The sequence below is a fragment of the Tachypleus tridentatus genome, chromosome 10, assembly GCF_004210375.1.
Source record: "Tachypleus tridentatus isolate NWPU-2018 chromosome 10, ASM421037v1, whole genome shotgun sequence".
Classification (NCBI taxonomy): Eukaryota; Metazoa; Arthropoda; class Merostomata; order Xiphosura; family Limulidae; genus Tachypleus; species Tachypleus tridentatus.
In genome coordinates this window covers 38,819,759-38,845,470 of record NC_134834.1, presented here as the reverse complement: position 1 = coordinate 38,845,470, position 25,712 = coordinate 38,819,759, and the positions used below count along the sequence as shown (strand labels likewise).

Sequence of the window (25,712 nt, the reverse complement as noted above, 5' to 3'; positions counted from 1 at the left end):
TGCGCGAAACCATAAAAATAAAGTAATATTAATATTAGACTTTGATTATGATAAGTTTTCTTCATTAACAGGAACAAAATAATACTGTTGGTATCGAAACAAAAGAAGAAAACAAATGCAGAGAATTAATCGCACTTTATACAAATGATTTATTTATGCTAACACAGTGAAGTAAAGAGGCAATTGTAAGCCATAGCATCAAATGCGACATGTTTACCACTGTGTTTCGTTCACGACGAATAACCCAACAGTGTAATGCAACAAATAAATGTATATTTTTCCAAGAAAGAATATTAGAACAATAAAATTTTTAAACGATATAAAGCTAGGAGATGAAATATTTTGAAAACAAAACTTTTCGGAAAACAACAAGTTCCGAAACCAAATAACAAACTTATCTACAAAATGATCGGTATGGTTACGAAGATGACTCTCCAATCCCTCCTCCCAAAATGTAACTAGTAATTGCGATGAAAGTAGGCATATCGCCTGCTACCGTAAACAAAATAATGATAAAGGATTTGAAAAATTATGAATGCTCATGAATTGGAAACGAACACATTTCTAGACATATATTAAAATCATCGATTGATTTCATTCGAAAAATTAGTTCAATAAACTGTAATCATAGTAATACAATTCAGTTTCACACCTATTAACTTTTCCAATAGCTTGCTTTTTTTGGAAATAATGTACTAAAAAGGTGAATTGTATATTTTTTATATATAAACAATACTATTGAAGACTGTTGATAAACGTTAGCGTGAAGTACTCGGTCAATCTAAATATATAAGAAACAACGGCCGCACGATATTTTAAAACAATTTTGTTTCAGCGGAATTAAATAAAAAAGAAAGTTCTATCAATGCCATAGAACTAGAATATCAATGCAAAAACAAACTTTATTATAAATAACAGTAACAATAAAAGCAGAATATATTTTGCCACAAACATTTGGGGTTGCGAATGCATTGTACATACATATATATATATATATTGCCATTGGACACACAAATAATCTATAAAAAAGAAAACCCACAAAGAAACGTGATTGGAAAACTACAAAGTAGTTGTATTTTATTTTAAAAAAAATGGTTTGGCAAATTAGGAAAGTTTCTAAATATAGCCAATACATCGTAAGCCTTGGTTAGATTACATTTAGTTTTCTGCGACTTTATGGTGATCCAGATTTAGAACACGGCGCATTGGGGTTACGTGTGAGGCCTCTTAAAACTATCTTGCAGTTTGTCTATCCCATTGGAACAGTGTCTTCAGAAGAAACAGAGCGTAAGTTGGTTGATAGGTATCTAAAATTGATTATCAAACATCATTTTATTATCTAGATAGGTTTAAAGTTCTTACATGTACCTTAAGTATTGTTCCGAGAACATGAGACAAAGACTTACTAATTATGTTTGAGTTACACATATTCGCCGACTCTTAAGATATTGGCAAAGTTCCCAAATGTATGGAAAGCAACTATGCACAGCAAGCTATTTTTCATCTTTACGGCAAACAGTAAATGGTGAGTGTATACATTTAATATTTCTCTGTTTAAGATGTTCTGTATGTACAATTATGATTAAAAACATTTTTGGAAAATAAAACAAAGTCAAGATTGCCTATTCATATATATCTGTATTTTTACTTTACATGAGCCATATTTTAATAGTGAGTTTAAAACTCTTAGTGAAAATATAATTTTGATAAGCATTTTCAAGTAATTTATAGCTGTAAATTATACTAAAATAGTTTCTGAAAAGATACATTACTATATGTAAAATCGCAAGTATATGAAGCACACATTTTTTCTTATAGAGTGAGTTTCAAATTTTAATGTTTTGACAGAAAATGTTAAGTGAGCATCAAGTTGGAATTAGTTAAAAAATAATAGGCCTCAAAATTAAGATAATATTAAATTTATGAAATAAACAAATATCTTTCATCTAATTGATGTTATTCTTCACCAGCTAAAAGCATATCCTAAATTGTCCTCTATAAAATGTCACTCAAACTTCAAGTTCTGGTGTCTCGTGCAGAGAACTTAACCAATTTGGAAACGGCCATAGGAAAAAGTGATCCTTATGTTGTATTATTATTTCAAGGTAGGTAATAATTAGTTTGTTGGTTTGTAGTTACACGCACAGCTACACGGTGGATAATCACACTGAAATATTTAGAATGATTATTGGATTAATATTTCATACTAGGCGTTATTTTTATCACACTTTTTCAGTATACTTAAGAGAAAAATATATATTTGTTTAGCAGTAGGAAGTAAGTTTGCTACAGAACTCACTAAAAATAATGTGAAAAACATTTAATCATAAGTGTGAAAAATACAATTAGGTTAATAAAATTCAGATTACATTGTACGGCTCTCTGTCTTATTTATTCCATTACTTAAATTATAATCTGAATATTTTCGCATCAGTCTTTTATATTAGACTCAAAACATCTTTAAGAGAATTCTATTAAAAATACTAACATAGTATTATTTTTGTATTTATGATCGTTTTTAAAATGTAATAATTTGTTAAGTTTCAGTTATATGTAAAATGTTGAGGACTGTGCTAAGGAAATTCTGAATCATCTTGACAGCTTAATGTCAAAAACCATCATGTAATTAATAAATTTCATCATTGGGACTGATTGATAACAATATTTAATTTATCTAGTAGAATATAATTAATTTAAGAACCGTTTGTTATAAAAATATTCTTACAATAAACAATTTCTTTTGCGAAAGGTGAAAAAAGAAAAACAAACGTTGTCTACGGTAATCTAAACCCAACATGGGAAGAGGTAAGAATAAAATATGATATACAAGAAAATATTTTATTTGATAAAGAAACAAAACAAGGCAATGGGAGGTGGAAAGTGTTATTTAATGAAAGATGTAATATTTAAAATATGAAAATGCCCTAACATTTTTTTGCCTAAGGCCTCTTTGTAGTATGAATATAGGCGTATATATGCGATTTACAGAATCTAGTAATTTAATACATAATAGCATTTATAACAGAAATTTAATGCTTATAGGTCATGTGTTTGTTTTTTTAAACAAGTGTTATTGGGAGTATGTGGCAATTCAATTTCTTTAACCCAATGAAACAGAGAAAATTTAAAGTTCATGCGAATTATTATTATAACAAATATAAAGTAAATCATTTAACTTACTTTCATTATAACATAATCTATCATTTTCTGGCTGTTAGTTAACCTCCAGGCCAAATTTTATTAGTTTCCTAATATGTAATTATCTTTTTAAGTTGGCTTTTGTTCATTATTACAATATTCCACCATATTGGCTATTTGTTCCTTGCTAAACTAAATCAGAAAAAAATTATGGTGATGCTCCAGATATTTCACTGAAACACCCTCACATATATAAGATCCAGGTAGCAAAGTCAGAAATTAAGCTGAAATGTTTGGTACAGCTATTAGAAAAAAATCGTTTTTCAGTTTCGCACAAAGCTATACGAGAGCTATCTGTGCTAGCAGTCTCTAATTTAGCACTGTAAGACTAGAGGGAAAGCAGGTAGTCATCATTTTGGGCTACTCTTTTACCAAGGAATAGTGGGATTGGTCGTCACGTTATAATGCTTCACGGTTTGGAAAGCTAACATGTTTGATATGGATTCGAACTCGCAACCCTCAGATGAGGAGTCGAGCGCCCTAACCATCTGGTCATGCCAGACCATTTGCATTTTGGTGCTTTTTAAATAATCTTCTTTCTTTTGTTTGGATACGAGGACTTAACTATTCTACTTTTAAACTTTATTAATACAGTACATAAAACACAACTTTAATGATCAAAATGAAATCCTTGTCCTGGTTGGTGGTGTACAAGGTTGCATTATTTTTAAGTTACTGATTATGTAACCTATTGTTAAGTTATTAAGGTGGATACAATAAGTTATTAATAGTGTGTAAGTAATCAGTGTTGAAATAAAGATTATCATATATATTACTAATCATAACAATGAGAATCTAAAGAAGTAATTGTTATAGGTGGATATATATTTTTATATATCAACCACGAGTATTTGTCTGTGTTATCGTATACACCTAACACTTTTTCTTTTCTTTTTGATTGAAATACTTTTATTTTCAATAAAACATTAAATGGCTTGCTTAGCAATAGCGCTTGTTTTATAACGTTTTCGCAAATCTATATAAGGGCTAATTGCGCATAACTGTTCCTGAGTTTGAACTGATAACTTTGAGGTAAGACAACGTTACCAGTATCTCCCGTCAATTCAGGGAGCTGCTCTTGCCTTATGGAAAAGTGCCATTTGACCGTCACTCTTATAGCGCCCACACAGTCCCAAAGTACGGGTTTAGGTTTTCGATAACGGGATACAAGTCAAAAGCACTATGATACGCAGTTTAAGCACGGCCACTACAAAGATATTTGAATGGATTATAGTTTCTTTATTTTCAGGAAATAAAAATTCATGGAAAATAATGTTCTACATATGTGCAAAAATTAAAGTATGAAGTAATTCAAATTACTATAGAAATGAATTAAGCAGAGTGTAATATTAAGATTAGGTTTATTTTGATATGAATTTTAATACGAAGTTTTTCATTTTAACCAAACAGAAGTTTGAGTGGAAAATTGAGAAGAGGGCATCACAGTCTGATGAGTATTTGACTATTACTGTGAAAGATTACGAAAGGTTTGGGAGAAATAGGTAAATGGATGGAAAATAGAATACGATTTTTTTTTCAGGTCTAAAAGTGTGATATGAAATTGAAACCTAATTTTATGATAACTGCAGAAAACACAGTACTCTAAAGTAATTGTTAGCAATTTCTTCTTTGAGGTCAAAGTAAGAATTATTGATTAAGGATTCCTGTCAATAGATGATAGTAGTTTTAGACCTGCAAAGGATTGATGGGCAATATCAAGTTTTTATATACAGTAAAACCTGTCTAAGCCCGAAACTGCATAGGGCGGAAACCTGTAGAAGCTGGAAATATCAAAATTTTGCAGCATTATCTTAAGATTTCTCTTATAAAAGGCCCTCTATATGGCAGAACCTGCGTAACGAGGAAGGAAAACTATCTTTCACCTACCTCATCTATCAACAAATAGGATAAGAACCTGAGTTAGGCGGACAAAATGTTCTTGATTAAATATTAATTTCTTAGTTAATTAATAATTCATTTAAATATTAATAAATTTTCGGACATTTTGTTAGAGTAAGCATTGGTTAAATACATTCTTTTTTTTTCTGCTGTCATTATTCCGGAGATTGACTGTATTTTTGGTCGCATTTGCTGATGGAAAACTAGAGAAACCATGAGTAACAGGTAAAAGTGAAAATCCACGCAGTTTCAAAAATTTAAGGAGAATCAACTTCCTATGGAATGGAAAGCGAATAATAAAGCAGAGACGAAAAGTGCTATATTCGTGGAATTTTTGACCAAATTAAAGAAAAGAATGGAACAGGAAAATAGGAATATTCTACTTTTCCTAGATAATGCAACTTGTCACCCAAAAGTTCAACTTTCAAATGTTCGTTTAGTCTTTCTACCTCCATGTACAACTTCATTTCTACAGTCACTAGATTCTGTAATCATACAGTGTATAAAAATAAAATACGGAAAATTGATGCTTCAGCATATTGTTGCAAACGTGGACGACTGTAAGAGAGCATCTGAAATGACTATGAAAATTGACGTGTTAGATGCATTTGCATTTTTAAGTCATTCAATCAAATGCGTAAAAGGTGAATGCGTAATAAAGTGCTTTCGAAACTGTGGATTTATTCTTGATAATGGCGGAAATTGTGGAGAAGTTATTTGTTATGACGATTCTAGTGAAATCCAAACTCTGATTGAAAATATTGATGCAGATGATTCTGTTAACGCGGAAAGTTTTGTGAACGTTGACAAGAAAATTTTAACGGAAACTGATGAAATTGATATAAAATCTATAATAGAATCACAAGATGGTAACATTGTGAGAGATTCAAAAGATGAATAAAATAGAAAAGATTTTGTTTGTTTTTGAAATTTTGCACAAAACTACTCGAGGGCTATTTATGCTAGCCGTCCTCTAATTTAGCAGTGTAAGACTAGAGGGAAGGCAGCTAGTCATCACCACCCACCGCCAACTTTTGGGCTACTCTTTTACCAACGAATAGTGGGATTGACCGTCACATTATAACGCCCCCACGGCTGAAAGGGCGAGCATGTTTGGCGCGACCGGGATGTGAACCCGCGACCCTCAGATTACGAGTCGCACGCCTTAACACGCTTGGCCATGCCGGGCCATTAAAAAAATAGTGAGGAAATAGAAATTCCTACTTCATCACAAGTGTTAAGTTATATTAACGCTATCAAAAATGAAGGGGGAAGCAAACGTCATGAAAAGGCTGTAGAATTGGTGTTCTCTTTTAACTGCACGAGAAAGCCATTAAAAAAAACAAAACAGATGAAATCGAACACTTTCTTCATATAAATTTGATTAAGATTTTATATACTTATGTATATTTTGAATGTTCATTTTTGTTTTTATTCTAATAAATATAACATAAACAGTATAATAACTTTATTCACAAACGTCTTACTTTCCTTGGGAGTCAAGCAAGTATAACGTTCCACTAAAAAATCATAAGGAAATGCATGTTCATCTTCTTAGCCGGAAAACCTGCTTAAACCGGAAATTTTACTCGGACCTGTGCGATTTTGTCTTAGACACGTTTTACTGTATCATATATATATGATACAGAGGGATAACGTCATCGATTTCTGAACGAAATAAAATATGGTTATATTCATTTCAAGTTTTCTGAACGTAGTGCCGGATAAAATATATATGAAGTGTGCACATTTAAGTTATATATTTTTTTTGTTGTTTTTTCTTTTCTTTTATAAATACATACAAGTAAAAATTAAAGAGTTTTATTTCAAAGTAAGAAACTACAAAGATACCGTAAAAGGACTAGCATGTCAGTAATAAAAGCAAGTTTTGGTGTTGGGACCAGGGTATCAATTTTCTTGTTCTTGCTGCTTTTACAGTTGGATAGAGGATTTTGAAGAGGAATTAGATATAATATATCTAATTAAACATTATAAAACAGAACAAGTGAATAAAACTTTAAATATTTTGAACATGAACCTGAAAAATAGGTTAAACATATTGACGCAGATTTCCACTGAGAGATTTTATTCAGAACAATGAATATGTCAACATGTTGGGATTTCAGTCTGTTCCTTCGCTTGCTTATGGTTTTCCCAGCTTTTGAAAATATTCGCTTGGAAAGTACTGACATTGCTGGAATACAACTTTAATGCAACTATGTACCGCATTGGGTACATATATGGACAATTACGGACAAAAATTAGAAAAGAAACGGCTGAAGTTTGTAAAAGATTATATTGTCAGTTATATATTTGTATACCATACTTTTCGGTGTATAAGAGGTACTTTTTTTTTCCAAAAAAGGGTTTCCAAAACCCCTAGAGTTCTATGCATCGAAGGTCAAAATTTTTATGTCTCCTTAGGCATATCGTACCTTGTACAGCAAGATTTGGTTTGTTTTGAATTTTGCGTAAAACTACACGAAGTCTATCTGCGCTAGCCGTCCCTAATTAGGCTACTGTTTTACCAACAAATCGTGGGATTGACCATCCGTCATATTATAATGCCCTTACAACTGCAAGGGCGAGCATGTTTGGTGTGATGGAGATTTGAATCCGCGACCCTTGAATTAGGAGTCGAGTGCCTTAACCACCTGGCCATGCCGGACCTCGTTTCCTTCCTGTTTAAAAGTACCAAACCTTCTTTTCTTCCCCAAAGTGTGGAAACTGTAATAATGTATTTAAAACACCTGATGTGAACAATTACCTTAATGGCACCAAAAATGATATTGCTTGAGGACAAGTGAGCGTGAACTTTCAGAACTTATTTTCAGTGAATTCAGTGACGCAAAAAAAGATTTTAGAAGTTTTCATAAAGAATGAACAATGTTTTGATGTAAATGTATGAAACAACCATATTTTATTTTATTACAGACACTACTTTTGAAGTATTCTAAAGAATACTAAAAGATTATATTGATGTTGAACAAATAAATAAATGATAACTGTAAAAAATATCTTTTTTCCTGAAAATAGAGGTGCGTCTTATACACCTAAAATTACGGTATATATTTGTATTTTTACTTAATTTTCTCATTTCAACCTTTACTTAAGATTTTGGAAAATATCAAGATATTTAAATATTTGAAAATATGTTGATATGTGCTTATCGATATGCTCAACGCTACTGTCAATTTACATTAGTGTGGAATTACTGTTCTTTGTGTTGAAACGTGCAAGTAAAATACATTATTTAATTTTTTTTACAATATTTATTACATTATTCTTATTAATATTTGTTTCAGATTGATTGGAGAAACAAGCCTGTTACTTAGAAACGCCCTTGAAGCGTTGCGACCCCTAGATTACGAATTGACTCTTTTTGATCACCATCAAAGACCAACAACTGTAAGAAGTTTAAGTTAACATATCGGGAAATGTAACTATTAATTTTAACATCTGGTTATGATAAAAAATTTAGAGTGATTAAAGAATGTTAAAGGAATATAAAAATGGATATAATATACCAATTTCAATGATTAAAAATTGGAGAAAAAGAAAATACGTAAAAAAAACCATAAGAAATATTTTTTGCTGGGAGGGAAGAGTCGAAAACATAAATAAATTCTTTAGCTACGGGGGTAAAATATAAATGTATTATTTCAAAAGAACTGTATATAAACATTCAGTTTTCTTTCAGGGGACTCTTTATATAACAGTGACATTTCAACAACGACGTAAGTAACAGTTCCTTTTCTTTATTTTGTTCACTTTTACAACATTTCATTTTATTTACAACAATATATTACAGAGGAAACAAGATTCTTGGAATAAAATAGTTGTTTCCATGAAAGGGTAGATCGATTTGTTTATGTTGCAGTGTTTTCCAAAATTAATAATATATGATCATTATTATGTGCTGTCTTCCTCAGGAAGGTTGTCTGTCACAGTTCTCTACTTCTGTCTCTTTTGGTATTTTCTCATCAGGTCTTCATACTTTGCTATCTTAGTCTACTCTTTAATAGTTGTTATACACTCTGTTCTTGGTCTTCCCCTATATCTTTTCCTTTCTATTTGACCCTCTAACAGTATTCGTTGGATGTTACCTCTTCTTAAAATATGGCCAAAATATGTTACTTTCCTCTTGTTGATGGTTGGTACAACATATCTTTTCACATTCAACATACTGAGAACTTTTTCATTTGTTACTTGTCTGTACAGGATATTTTTATCATTCTTTACACCCACACCTAAGATGCTTTCGGTTTGTTAATCAATGCTTGAGTCAAGGTTAATGTTTTACAGTCATATAACAGAGTTGATCATATAAAACACTTTATGATTCTCTTTCTTGTTTTTTCATTTATGCTCTTTAATGTAAAGCTTGTTTTCATACTATTAAAGGCACGTCTTGCCACATTAATTCTCTTCACTATTTCAGCTCCATATTTTCCATTACCTGTTATGGTCTGGCTCAAGTTTGTGAATTTCTATACTTGTTGTATGTCCTTTCCGTTTGTTTTTATGTGAATTTCTTGCATATTATCATGCCTACTTATCAATATACTCTTTGTCGTGTTAGCATTAATGTTCATCCCATATATATATATATAACTAAAGGCGTTTTAGAATGTAAGTTAAATGATTTACAAACTTTGAGTTATGATATTGTCGCAGTTGAGTAAGAAATGTATTAATTGTGAGGTTCAATACTCTTATTAAAATTATATAGGAAAAGCATTTGAATCAGGTAAGCATCTTTTATAACAGTTACTGATTTTTTAAACTAAACTTCATTATTAGGAGTAGTTTAAATATATAAATTTTAAAAGAACCGGATGCAATGCAAATATTAAATTGAATAGATCAATTAGCTTAGAATAGTTATAACTATACGAAAAGTTTCTTTAAATTTATAAGAGAAGCAGGGATTTGTAAGCTGAGTTTTGTTTTTAACTAGATGTTGAAAAGGTGTAAATGTATTAATTCTTTACGTAGATAAAGACTAAAACTTTTTTTACACTTTGTCTCTGTCAATTCCCTAGGGAGGTAATGAAATCATCTCAAGGGATGATTTAGATATTTATACAAATTAGTATGTACTAGGAGTTTTCTCTTATATATAAGTTATATGGAATATTCGTTGACGTATGCAGCTAGGAATTATTGTATATCACACTTGGACCTACTGTAAAACTTTTTTACACTTTGTCTCTGTCAATTCCCTAGGAAGGTAATGAAATTTTCTCAAGGGATGATTTAGATATTTATACAAATTAGTATTGCTAGGAGTTTTATCTTATATATAAGTTATATGGAATATTCGTTGACGTATGCAGCTAGGAATTATTGTATATCACACTTGGACCTACTGCCTAATTTTGAAAGAAGAGTATGATATTTCTGGCTCTGTCCATTAAGGGTGTATAGAGATCCTCTTCAGATTCAGCAACCATTTCTATCTTAAACAACTAAGCTGGCCAGTATGATAAATAAACATAACACGATTATTGTAAGCAAAAAAAAATATTTTATTTGTTCTCTTGTGTTTGTTACTTCACTTTAATATACGAGGTTGAAGTGATTCTTTGTGACACATTCCGGGGATTTACATTCTTGCAAATACTTTTAAAGTTGTTTATTGGATATCAGTGGATCTGAATGTATAACTTCTTTACTACTATTACTGTCTCCACATTAAAAAGAAATTCTGGTCCTACCTTGTATAAATCAACACAAGCGCATTAATGAAACCATGGCTCAGTGACTAAAAGGTATACTTAGTCACTGTTTCAACTGAAATGTGTTTTGATTTTAATCATCACAGGTAATGAGTTGCAGCAGTTACACGGGTTTTAGTCAAACAAAACCAAAGAAAATATTTTACTCATCTCTTGGTTGTAGAGTAGCTCCAATTTTTTCTTTGCCGAGCCTGTCCTGTTGTTGTTGTAGCTAACTACATGATAATGAAATGATACATCTTTGTGTATCAGTGCTTAAAATTCGAGCCAGTACTTCAAATATGTTGAAATACTTGATGCAACTTCTCAAACTGTAGCTTCAATTGTATATTTGAATGCATGTCATTAATTTCGGTCATACAAGATTCTTGTAAAATTCCACAGTGAGCCAGTCCAACCCTCTATAATTTGCTGTCACATTACGGATACTGAATGACATTAGTTTCTGTTACATGTTGGCAAACATGCTTTAGTCAATTTTACAAAGTTTGAACATCAAGTAGACCGATGATCCAGGATTTAAACCACAGGTAATCTTTCAGGATATTCACACACTCATTTCCCAAGGTCACAAGAATGTGTCAACTTTAGTTATTATACCAGCCTGATAAAAACTATACGAATCCTTGGCATTCCTTCTTTAATGGCCTGGCATGGCCTAGCGCGTAAGGCGTGCGACTCGTAATTCGCGGGTTCGCGCCCGCGTCGCGCCAAATATGATCGCCCTCCCAGCCGTGGGGGCGTTATAATGTGACGGTCAATCCCACTATTCGTTGGTAAAAGAGTAGCCCAAGAGTTGGTGGTGGGTGGTGATGACTAGCTGCCTTCCCTCTAGTCTTACACTGCTATATTAAGGACGGTTAGCGCAAATAGCCCTCAAGTAGCTTTGTGCGAAATTCCCAAACAAATAAACAAACCTTCTTTAATAACTAATACTTCTGGGGAAATTTACACAATTTCAGATAGTTGTATGATCTTTTCCTGCATCATTTGTTTTTCTGTTTTTTTACACATTTATCAGAATTGTTGCTGATTATATAAGCCTCTTTGGTTGCTCTTCTTTGAGATGTGTATCACCCACGTTTATATTGCTATGATGTTAGCGCAAAACATCTAAATTTACGCAATTTCAGATAGGTTCAATAAATCAGAATTTTATATAAGCTGTGTAAAAATTCATACATCTAGGTTCCATATACCCTATCTGAGAGTTTTCTAAAGGTGGACCGTTCTTCTTCAGAGACAAAATAGGAATGACTGTGTCAAGCAAAGTGTGAGATATAATGAAGCCATGCAAACTATTATGGAAATCCGAAAGTGTCTTCAGCAACTTTCAGTGTATTATTACAAGTGTTTCTTATTTCCGGAAATAAGACTGTTAGGTTTAAAGAATCTAGAAATGTATTATAAAAAAAACTGGTCAAGATAAACTCCAGTAAGTGTTATAAAGAAAAATAAAAGCAAATGTTTAATAAATAAAACTTAGTAGTTAATTTAAAAACGTGCTATTTTGTGTGCGAAAGCCTTTTAATATTTACCAGTAATGTGCAAAAGTTTAAGATACGTATACATCATAATTACTCCTATGGATATGCCCCCATGGCACAATGGTATGTCTACGAACTAACAACGCTAGAAACCATGTTTTGATACCCGTGGTGGGAAGAGCACAGATAGCGCATTGTGTAGGTTTATGCTTCATTTCAAAACAAACAAATTCGTGAATAATTTCATGTTTGTGAGTTAGTTGGATCCCACCGAGACCGTATTTGTAGCGCGAATTTTTTAATTTTTTTTTGTATAGTGTTTATAGCATTTTTAATGTCTGCCAATTTTGTTATATTTATTTCCTTTTTATAACATATTCTGCTTAAATCATTGGTGTGTTTTCTGTAACTTGTTTTATTTGAGAAGAATTTCTTTATTGAGAGAGCTTAGTTGTACAGGGTCATGCCGGACTTTTCAAGCCATGAGCACGAAACTGGTTAATGGTATCAACAAAAACAATGATTTGATTCAAACATATTAACATAAATAAATTAAACTTAGATATAAATATATTTATTGTAAAGAAATCATAGCCTGGCATGCGCAAGCGTGTGAAAGCGTGCGACTCGTAATCCGAGGGTCGCGGGTTCGCGCCCGCGTCGCGCCAAATATGCTCGCCCTCCCAGCCGTGGGGGCGTTATAATATGACGGTCAATCCCACTATTCGTTGGTAAAAGAGTAGCCCAAGAGTTGGTGGTGGGTGGTGATGACTAGCTGCCTTCCCTCTAGTCTTACACTGCTATATTAAGGACGGTTAGCGCAGATAGCCCTCGAGTAGCTTTGCACGAAATTTAAAAGAAACAAATAATGAATCATTTCTCGAATATAACAGAAATATATTTTAATGCCTCCTCTCTACAAAATCTAAGAGATTTTATTTTACGTCAAAAGTGTGATCCATCCATCCCTGTGTTTGTAGTAAACAAATATACTTGAAATTAAACTTGTATCTTATCCTTCAAAGTATTAATTTAAAAACGCTCCCTGTGGCTCAGCAGTACGCTTGGGGACTTGTAACAGTAAAATTGAGGGTAAGTAACTTTACAGTTAAAAATAACAACATATAATATGTTCTCTATTGCACATCAACAGTAGGTATAAGAGTGTGGGATGTGTTTGTTCAATTTATTTCCAGTATTTCAAATATCGCTGATATTAATTCGTTCTTTGAAATAAATTAAATGTTTCTTTGCATTATTTTACTAGTATATATAAATATCTATTTTTAGGAAATTTATATTTTATTGAAAAAGAAACAACCGCTATTGTGTTTTACTTGTACATTTAATAAATTTGCTAAAGGTTCCCCAAGTGTTTATCCTTCATGAAGAGGCAGCTGCGAGTAAATTGTTGAGCACAGCTACACTATAGCTCATACGTCAAACTCTTCAGTATTACAGCTAATAATATAAGGAACAGCTGTACCTTGAGCATGCGCATTCTTTCTTTGTATGTTACCTGTAGTATCTGATGGAATTCTCAGTTTGTTTTTTAATATTATGAAAAGCAGTTTTGAAAACTTACATTCTTTTTTATTATTAGTATAACCATTGTGAATAACCTTTGCATATATGGCTTTTAATGCTTGGAAAAAGTTAAATATATCAAGTCACATCTACACCCTCCTGCCACAAGAATTTGGGCCTGGTGAAGGACGTAAGATTTATTAATTTTTAAATATTTTACACATGATGACGTTTAAGACTCACAATCGTCACCAATTAATAGTATGTCTTTTATTTAAAATGCAAATAATTTGCACGTTGATTTAAAGAAAAGTTAACTCATTGTGCTCGTAATACATGGATCGAATATCAAAGAAGTTCGTTAATCATAAGTTAATATATTATTATTTTCCTTTATTTTAGTAGGTCATCTCACTCAGCTTTAATATTAGAAAGTAGAGCAGATATGTTTAAAATTAAGGAATATTATTGAAATACACTAACATTTAATTAACTCCTGCTAACCTTCAGTTTTGAAAGCTAATGTAGACTATTCTTTGAAGAAATTGGTTTGTAGTTGGTTCAAAGATCGCATATTTGATATTGTTACCATAAATAACGTTATCAATAAAGGTAAAGATGGCGACTACAAAATTAATAATCATCTTAAAGATATAGACCAAAGTAGCCAGTCGATGTGATGAGACCTTTCGCTACGGCATTGTATCAGCAGCTTGTGTTTTCAGGACAACTCGAGTAAGATAAAGTACTTCGTGTGTTTTCTTTCATATGTTTAATCTGCCATCATTTCAAAAAAAAAAAGTATAATGTATTCCTATTCATTCCTTGTTTATGCTACAAGTTTTGCTTTCCTATCTGATTTGAAATTAGTGGTTTTGAAGCTTGTGGTTGTTTATAACTTTTTTATATAATGGAATAATGTGATTGGAGATAGCTGAATTGAATTCTGATCAGTATTAAAGAATTCATTTAATAAAATTTAACCACTTATACCTTTTTCTCTAGGTCAGTCTCAAGCAGTTTACGTTTTTTTTTTCTGTCGTTAGTTGTTTTCACTTTCAACTGATTCCGCTTGTTATCGAGATATTTTGAACAATGTATCGAAGAAAGTGTCATTAATGCTTATGTAAGTACTCTCCATCATACACTTTTGAAAGTTAGATATCTAGCCTTTCATTAAATCTTCTCGCAAATTAACTCTAGTGTGACCCTATACTTTTGCGATAAAAATGGTTTAAACAGTAGCGCGCTATATCGGTTTGTTTTGTGTATATGCAGATAAAAGAGGAGTTTCGAATGTTGTAATGAATTGGACAATTAAAATGTTTATCCAATAAACGTAAACTTAGAAATCCATCGATTTTTTTCGAAACAAATGCCTTGATATTTTTTCTTAACTTTCCTAATGATACGTGGAAGATTTTGTAGATACAAAAATAAATAATTCCAGATTTATAAATAATTTATTATATATAATATTTTCAGTCTCAACCGTTATCTGGATGTATAGCCTTCACACAAACGTAAGAGTAATTAACATTTTTGATATATAGAGAAATTACAAAGTAATTGGAATTTGATATATAGGCAAACGTACTTTGGTATTACAGCGGTAAGTCTACAGATTTACAACGCTAAAATCAGGGGCTTGATTCCTCTCGGTTGTACTAGAGAGCGGGGGTTATTCTGGATGAGAAGTATAACTGGCATAGGTTACTAGAAACGTGTACTCTCGGTTCACGACTTCCGATTTTGTCTCTTTGTTCTTTTACTTTCGCGTAAAGCTGCACGAGGTATATATGCGCTAGCCGTCCCTAATTTGGCAGTGTAAAACTAGAGGGAAACCAACTAGTCATCATCATCCACCACCAACTATCGGGCTACTCTTTTACCAACAAATAGTAGGATTGACAGTAACTTTAAAAGGCCCCCACGGCTGAAAGGGCGAGCATGTTTGGTGCGACGAGGGTTTAAACTCGCGACCCTTGGATTACGATTCGCATGCCTTAACCCATCTGGCCATTTGTCTCTTTGAAGAAAAGTAGCATAAATTGGTGTAAGAAATTCATGACTCAATATCCTAAAGTTTAAAAAATGTTATATATTATTCATATCAATGATGTCGGGTGTCCTAAACAGTAATACTGAGTAAACGGTACTAAGATATCTGAAGTTGATCCTCTACATAATATGGTGTGTAATGTTTTTTAAATTTAGATGTTTGAATTATTTCTTCAGGGAAAGTGTTATTTTCACATGATGAGCACACCAGTTTAAAGTGTGTAAAATTTTTTGAAATCTCGGAAAATACTTTAAAAGTATTAAAATGCTATTTAGATTACATGTGGCTTTACAGATTATCGATTGATTAATGAGTCTCTTAAAATAGTGGACTGGTTACTAAATTGGCAAGTATATTAGTTGGTTTGCATTTTTACTTCAGTTTTATAAACTTGGAGTTTGTGTTTCAGCGAAACACTAGATATACTAACGATAAAAGCAGGAATAAAATGATTAGGCCCGGCATGGCCAGGTGGTTAAGGCACTCGACTCGCAGGCTCGAAACCCCGTCATACCAAACATGATCGCCGTGGAGGCGTTATAATGTGACTGTAAATCTCGCTATTCGTTTGTAAAAGAGTAGCCCAAGAGTTGGTGATTGGTGGTAATGACTTACTGCCTTCCCTCTAATCTTACATTGCTAAATTAGGGATGGCTAGAGCAGATAGCCCTCGTGTAGCTTTTCACGAAATTAAAAAAAAGAACCAAAATGACACGAAATGATTAACTATTGTTATTTGTAAAGATGGACCCATCGTTATTTTACGAAACTGTGGAAGTTAATAACCGTAGGGTCAAAGAAATAAAATGATTTCATTAAGTTGACTAGAGTTTTATTGTTCTTCTATTTTGCAAAATCCAGAATAATCTGTCAAAAGTAAAAAAGTGTTAGAATTGGAGTTGTTTTGTTAGAAATAAAATATATTACACAATTAATGAGCTCCAAGATGAGTCTCTTCGTGGTTCACCTGTATCATCCACGTAAGCAGGGCGAGAGGGGTTCTATTGAAACCATTTTTTGGCGATATAAAAAATACTGTGACTAAGTTTATATGAATGTTTGGAATCTGCCCTCCCCTAGTTGAATAAGTATCTAAGGTGTACATGAACCAAAGGAAGACTAAGTGCTCTAGCTTTAATACATAATCATTATGACACATTGAAAATGTATGTAAGTTATTTATGGAAAAGCATCCAGAAGAATTGAACATGTTTATGTTAGTTCAGTAGTACACACATGTACATATATGACAATCAATAATTGAAATAACCAATATACTATTATTGTACAAAGTTGTTTAAATGAATAATATAATTGAACAATAAATAACTACTCTACATGTAGATAGTACAGTACTTTACTACAATGAAACATACGTATTTATTGTAATTTAAGTCTAACTCTCCATTCAATATTAAAACATAATGTTAATTTGTTGATTTTTTATTGGATGTTTATGGATTTTATGTGAACAGCTAGACAATTGTTTAAGCTAAATTTCATGCAAAATTTCTTCCAGATTTAATCTCAAAGCACCTGTTTTATACATTGTTTTGGGAGCATGCCTCTAGATCCCTGTAGCATTAGCATGCTTTGCGGAGTGTGTGTTGGCTTTTGATCTCACAGATTAGAGCCTCTTTTTCAAACAGTCTATGTACAGGTCTATGTAAGATTATTGATATGCAAACACTAAAATCCAAGGTTCGATTCCCCGTGGTGGACAGTAATGTTAGGAGTGAGGTTGTTTTGTTAGAAATAAAGCATATGTTATAATTAATGAACTTCATGGTGAATCTCACCTTTAACATTATGGCAGCAACAACTTCCAAGATACTCAAAATGAAATTTTGCTGCTAATGATGAAAGAGTTTAAAAATGGACGGAAAAAGGGGACAAAAATTGAGGATGATATCAAAAAGTTAGAAACAGAAGATTAAAAATACAAACGTGTAATAAAATTAAAAGATCAAGAAAAAACAAACATAAAATTGCAAGGAAGCCATAGTAATTGTGCAAAAGAATTACAACAAAATTGAAAAATTAGAAAGGGACATAAATGAAGTAGAAATTGTTTATAACTTCTAAGTAGTAGAAAAAGGCATTGACACAAGACTAGCGAATCTAGAATGTAAAGTAACAAATGAAAAAATCCTGCTAACTACATTGCTCTCTGCTTTCAATGAAGAATAAGAACTTCATTCATAATTAACTATATTATATAGAATAAAGGAAACCAATCTGGTCCACTCCTGTGACTACTACTGCTAATATAATTGTGTAACCTATGACCACAGGACATTATTCAATTATTCTACATACACTTATCGTTTCGTTAAATTGCTAAAACTATTAAACTAGTTCAGCAATATCATCAAGTTGAGAAACCAACATATTATATAGAAATTTACCATGGAAAGCATATCAGCACAATTTGAAATAATATCGCAGGTGAGTGGATGGAGAAGTGAACTGCAAGCAATTTCTATTTTTATACGGCTTTAAAATGTTATATAACCTTCCAACAGGAAACCATAGGAACTTTCAGGTATTGGTGGTTATATTTTCAAATAGGCTTGAATTGTAGTATCTCAATGAAGTTTCCCAAGCCAAGCATGGAAAAAAGTTATTACCTTACTTATCCAAACTTGCTGACTACTTGTAATAATAGATGCATCGATACACAATATGCCTATTACTAGGCTAAAGAAAAGTAATGCAAATCTTTAAAAAACAAACTGGACCTGATGTTAATAGAAGCTAAATAAATTAAAGTTGCAGATAATTAGCTAAATTAACCACTCACTAATTATGAAGTTATCAAATCAAACTGTATAGAAGCATTTATTCACTTTAATGGTTTAGAAGTTTTCAAATGACTATACATCTATCAACTCAGAGTCATACATTATGTCTACAGGAAGCAAACTTTCTGATGGGAATATTAACGTCTTTAGTTAACAAGTTGATATTTGGTTACTTGTATTATAAGCTATCATTCTGAAGTATTAATGAAAGTTTTGCTCATCACTATTTATCTATTTTGTATCACGCAATGTTTCAAGCGTCTTCAGCGCCAAACGATAATTTGTAGCGGTCCTAGCCAAATCACCATTGTGGAATGAGAATCTTGTGTATTTAAAAATAGCACTAGTTGTAACTTCGGATTTTTTTCAGATTCCGTTATATGCAGTTGTATCCGAATACATAACAATATTGTATAACTTACTGTTTAATCAATGATAAAATATTTTAAATATATTGTCATGTGTGAGTGTTAGAACCCGATTGTAAACCGATTCAAATACTGCGCGTAGTGATGCAGTAATGTATAAAGGGGGTGAGCATGCGTACGCTGGATTAGATCCAAGTGAAATTGAGAGAGGGGAGATAAGTTATTGTTACCATGAAGCAGACACGAGAAACTTCCAAGATTTGGATTGCCTCTGTTTTTTGTAATCAGACTACGACTGAATTCGCCCCAAAGTCGATAAGCAACTGTTTAAGTTTTATTGATCATAAACAAAAACATTGATTTTTTTTTGGGGGGGGGGAATTTCCCCGATTCACCACGTGGGTTTGGATCTAATAATAGAATTTTATATTTTGTTCGTAAACAATACTTTTGTGTTCAGTGAATTGTAATGTGAGAAAGTTCGTGTCGATGCTATTCCGCATTCTTCATAGATTGACATGTTTTCAGTTCAGTTCTGCATTTATGTCTACTGCACTTTGATATGTTTTATGTGGCTTTTATGTGTTTTATATACGAGCTATAGAAAGATATGTTGTTTTTGCTAACAAGATCAAGCCGTGTATCATGCCACTAAAACGTTCTGTCATATTGTATACTTTCAGTTTTTTTCTTCGCTATAGTTGACGGTCGCTTATTACCTAGCACATGCTATTTAATAAAAAGATCAATAATACAACACTTGGGTTAAGTTATTGGATCAGAGTACATCACATAAGACAGTGGGCAATTACAATCATGATGTAAGGTAAGTCTTCATCCCACTTGATTTGGTCTAGGTTAACAAATTTAGCAAACGTGCTTGACATTGGAGCAGAAGAAAACAAAAAATTATTTTCTGGAGGTTACCCTATTTAGTTTGACATTTCCTGTGGGTGGTACACACTGTACAATATTCAAACCACTATTGCACATCTTGCCTCAAAAGTGACCAGAAAACACCATTGATTGTTAGCACAGTTTCAAGTAACACCATGATGTCTTAGTCTTTTTAATGGAAAGCCTAAAGAATCTGAAAACCATTTTTGGATGGTTGGTAACTATGGAACATCAAGTATCTCTTCACTTGTAACTGATCATACAAGTAACGCAAGTTGTGTGCATTTGTAATACATTTCTCAATCTGAGTTGGATGCTTTTAATTTTGCTGCAGGCAAGGAGCACCCATGCTAGATCTTGCTCTGTTGTTCTCTCTGAAGCTTTTGTTAATTATGGTGTCCACTTACTAAATGGAATCCCCTACTCTATCATTTGTCATCGTAGCTGAATTGTTTTAACTCTTGCTTGGTGACCAGGATCTACACATTGGAGAAATTGGCCATAAGCCATAGACAGTATGACATAAAAATGGAGGAAGCTATTGCTTATTTGATCGTAGGCTGAGGCATATCTTATACAAATGCCATCTTAAAGTAATCTATTGTTATTCCTTCTCTATTCATAATATTACCAAGAAATTCAACATTCATACACACGAGTTAACATTTTCTGGGCTCTAATTTAAAGCCTGCCACTTTTTTCCATGGAATGTTATTTTTAGGCCCTCAGTAAGAAATTTGAATGTTCAAACAAATACCAAGACATTGTTAAGACCCCTCTCCCATTGTAGCCCTTTCACTGTAAGCTACCTTTGCCTCTGAGATTTGATGAGTGAGTTATACTGTATGAATGGTATGATGTATATCTGTTTTCAGTAGTAGAAAGTTATCAGTATAAATTATTGCATTCATCCATTTAAAATCAGTATTGAACATGGACCAACTTTTTTTCTAGCAATTACTACAAGAGATGAACAACACTCTCTGAACATTATATGATGATTCATACTCTAACATCTCCTTCATTTCAATGCTGAAGATCTCTCTAGTGCTACAGGAAAGTCTGTATGATAGTTGTACAGTACTCCCTCTTAGATATGATTAACTTTCCCACCATGATAAAAAGTTAGATCAGACAGAAAGTTGTTATTCAAAGGATTACTAACTGTATAACAAACAATTGAGTTCAAGTTGTGCCATTCACTATTGTCAAGACTCTAGCATTAATGGTTTATATGCTGTACAGGTAGTCAGATGTCATAGCAAATTGGTATAATAATAGTTATGATGGATAATAGTTCAATAAAGATAATTTGAAATTTTGTTTGTTTTATGTAAAATAATTTGTTTAATAAAACATCACACTTTATTTCAGAAAACATGCATATATCACATTTTTATTTCATACATATAAAATATGACTATTTGACACTAAACTAATTTCATAAAAAAGTGTTTATCTTTGCTTGTTTTACACATTTAACAGAGTCTCTTTGAATGTTCAGGAGTCCAGGAGATATAATATCAAGAAGCATTTTGTTGGTCATTTTCAGTGTATGGTTTCGAATTTCTAAGTATCAGACTGTCATTTTTGAGGAGATTGCTGGTTCTGGTTCTTTGTCATTCCCAGTTGTTGGCTTGGAGTTTTCAGCTTTCTTTAATGTTTCTGCCCAGTCTTTGTTCAAACTGCAGTGGTGCAAGTATTGTCATCACATGAGATGAATGCTTCCCATGATGTTTCCTGCAGTAATAGCTCAGTGTTGTCTGTGGCAGTGTTTTCTGGTGTCTCTGACAATATCTGGTTTATGAACCCATTGTGTGTGAAACACTTCTGAATCATTTCTGATTGGACCAAGTCACAGGCATGTTTCAACCAGTATGTTTCATCAAGTATGTTGATTTTACTGGCAAAATCACTGACATTCTTTGCCTTGTACATCTTCAGAATTATGCAACAAAAAAGTTTTTGCAGTAAGTTGATTTCAGAATCTTTACGATTCCAATGTCACATGTTTGCAATCACAACATTGTGTTTGGTAGCACAATGTGATTGTGCTTAATGATTATTGACAAACATCAAAATTAATTGGTTTTGTAGCATCATTTTGTTGTTGAATTTCTTTAACCATTCACTGAGGATGGTTGAAGTCATCTAGACCTTTTTGTTTGCCCAATATGCCATCAGTAATGATGGTTTCTGAAATATCTTAAAACACTAAGGATTTGCAGATCACCTGATGATGAGAGGACTGTAGTTTCTCTTCTGCTGTGCTATATCCTAACAACACTGTAATTCTTGCCTTTGAACTTTTACCATCTTTACATGTGTCACCATTGATAAATTGAAAGTGATTTGGCAAGGCATGGAAAAATGGGCCAGTTCTTTTGGCACTGAAAATGTTCTCCAATGGCTTCTCCAGATAACACAACTAATGAAGTATTGGATCATTTTTGGGAGCAAGTGCAATTGTCAAGGCTGAGTCTGACTGATAGCATTAAAATTTTTGCTTGGATCAACTTTCCAGAAAAGGGAATTTTCTCAACCTTAACATCACAAAACTAACCAAACACTAGGTTGTTAATTTCATGATTTGCAGTTTTGTCCATTTTGTTAACTATCATGTTTGAAGTAAAACAACTTTCTCTTAACTCCATGATTTTAATTTTATTGAATAAAAATTGTTTGAATTTGCATTTTTCCAATCTGCATTTCAGGAACAATGTGAACACATTTGTCACACTTTTAATGCTTTTGATCTTTTCTTGAAGAGTCAGGTATTTAATTTTTTGCTTTTCTCAATGCATTGTGAGACAGAACTGATTTTTTTGGACAATTTTAAATGATTTATTCTTTGATATGTGTCATATTTATATAGCAAGCTGCAGATTAACAACTCTCTGTGAGAACTGCTTATGTCATGAATGATCTGACATCTTGAGAAAACACTCATTTTCACTGCTGATTGGCCAGGGTAGGTTATCTCATTTTTTATCATAGTTTCAATTTCATGGCCAATTGCACAATATTCATCCAAACTGTAAGCAGATGTAATTAAGATCTAATTGGTGTTGAAATTGTTATTATTTTTTGATCACATTGAATAATTGAGGTAAAGATATTCACATTTGGAAGATATATTACATAAAATATGAACATTCCTTAGCCTACAAATTCATTGCCATTCAGATGTATGTACTTGCACATGTAAAATAAATGAACACACAAAATGAATACATGTACTGTACTGTATATGTACATGTATACAGTATGGAACACTGAGATCATATGACCAGAGATTGCTTCACACCCTAGTACAGTATACGTGTATAGGTATTTTGGTACCTTGGGGTTATTTTATGGTGGGGTTGTCTTGATTAATTAACATAGTTTCCTTTATTCTTCATTTATTTGTTTTTTGTTTAAAATTATATTATTCTGTATAGATGTACCATGTTGTTGTTTTTTAGTTGCAATGGTCTTAAACATGGGAGGGCTTATTATTATGTTCAGTGTATTTGGTTTCCAATTTTCTTCCAGTTTCTCCAATGTAGAACACTGGATAGTTATTGCATGTTGTTTTATAAATGACATCAGTATTGTATAATTCTATGTAATAATGATTTTAGTATTTATTTAGCTTTGCAATGCAAACTATATAGATCATTAAACTAAATGGTCAAGCCTTCTATGGACTCCATCTTCGAGCTTGGGATTCAGTCCAATAGATTCCCTGTTTTCTAGTGAGTTGAACCTTTAGCACAACTCATTTACAACTGTCTGTCTTGCAGTCTCATATTTACTACTCATTCAACTACTCTATAGAGTCTAGGACAAGTCTGTCTAGGTTTTGGATCTGTCATTTAAAAGCCTAATTTAAAGTCCAGTAATTCCAGGAAGTTACTGCCTGACATACTCTCAGAAATTGTCAAAGTTTTCCTTTGCTGCACATCCAAATGATTATAAAAGTGATATGCTTGTGGGTTGGATGTAGTCATGATCTGAATCTTTCTTTTTTCAATTTCTCAGTCATCTTCTGACCACAATGTCAAGGTAGTAGTTCTTGGCTGTCTGACATTTGAACATGTGGTAGGGTGGTAAACAAATGAGGTGCTCTAGATAGCTTTTCTGTTGTCTCTGCTCAACCACATGCACATCTTTGAATTCTTGTTCACTTTTTCTGTATACTTCCTCATTTGGGGTAACTCACCATTATCCCATACCCTACTTTCATGGTGTAATACCAACCAGAGCCATCTGCTGGTACAATTACTTGAACCAATGATTCCTTCAGTCTTACTTCATTTCTGGGTGGCTTCAATCACAAAATGATTACACTCGTAGATCTTTCAACATTGGCAAATATCTAACACCTAAGAGAAGACTTCACTTGATCAGAATGCTCTCTCATACAACCACCTGTTTTAAGGACAGACTCATCCACTTAGTGATAAGTTCGTCTAGCCATGGAAAACGCTTTTTACCAACCATAAAGTTTTATTAAAGTTAAATTACAAAATAATTCAACTGAAGGGCAATATGCACTTTAGCAGCTGTTAGCATACTCAGCATTAATGATGTTTTAAAGTCACAGCAGCAAAGTTTCCCATAGTTATCTACTCTGTGGTAATTCAGATAAAAAATTAATTTGGGAGTAATGTTAGATATGATTGTTAGATCACAGGAGATATGTTCAAAATGTCAATCATGAAGTGTAACTGAATCGTGTATTTGGCTGAGTTGATGTGAACTGAAGTAATGAGAATGGACACAGGTTATAGACAAAAATTAACAGTCTGTTATACACTAAACACTGTGTATCTCTGCAGAGTATTTAAGTTAGATATTTGTTCTAGGTAAATTTTTATGGATTTATTTGGTCAAGACCATATTTCTTGAATAGACTGACAAAATAACTAAATTACACATTTCTTTGTTCTCCAAAAGCTTCACATTTACTGAAACTGTTATGTGCTACAACATGACTGGGCATTCTTATTACACATAGATATGTCCAAATTGTCAAGATATTACACCTGTAACTGCTCAAGAACACTGTTGTTCACATCTGTATATAAAGTTATGCTATGCAGTGTTCTTTGTGTACAGTAACAGGTATTAGTAATTTTTGAAAATAATGAAGAATCAATAGTAACTTGACACAAGATCAACCTAAAGGATTTCTTGACCACTTATTATGCAAAAACTGTACATGTTCGGAACAAGGTCAGAATATTTATTATACTACTACAATAATATTGAAATGCAACAGAGGTAAACATGCAAACAGGGCTCTAACTGGAAGGAAAGGAAAGAAATAAGATCATTAAAACCTATGGCTGTGATAATATTATTAATTTTAGAAACTTTGATTATGTAGTAAACAAAGAGATGGGAGATAGTATTCAATGCATATTAAATTTGTGGATTTGTATGGCACAAAACAAGGGCACGAGTTATATCAAGATGTAATTTTCAAAAGTAATTTATGGCAAATGATTCACAACATCAATAATTTGGAAGTGAGGTGGGTATTTAAATACAGTAATAAAGAGATAAAATAGTACTTTAATACTGCTAACAATCTGTGAGACTGAGAGCATTTTGAATTTTATGAGATTCAATAGATTGTAAGGTATAGATTTTGTGCTTACAGCATGAAGGTAAGACATCGCAATCTAGTGGTTACTGTAGTATGTATGTTGCATTAAGGATGTAATTCCAAGTACTTG

General features: G+C 32.4%; 1 protein-coding gene across 1 annotated transcript in view; it reads left to right on the top strand.

Annotated features, from left to right (window-relative positions):
- Positions 1 to 1,192: 1,192 nt before the first annotated feature.
- Positions 1,193 to 25,712, top strand: part of LOC143228340 (myoferlin-like) — a 134,729-nt gene continuing 110,209 nt past the window's right edge. The window contains 6 exon segments of the mRNA XM_076459609.1: positions 1,193 to 1,525; positions 1,971 to 2,105; positions 2,750 to 2,805; positions 4,609 to 4,700; positions 8,403 to 8,505; positions 8,798 to 8,834. Coding sequence (XP_076315724.1) covers positions 2,003 to 2,105; positions 2,750 to 2,805; positions 4,609 to 4,700; positions 8,403 to 8,505; positions 8,798 to 8,834 — 391 coding nt within the window. The 5' untranslated portion in view covers positions 1,193 to 1,525; positions 1,971 to 2,002.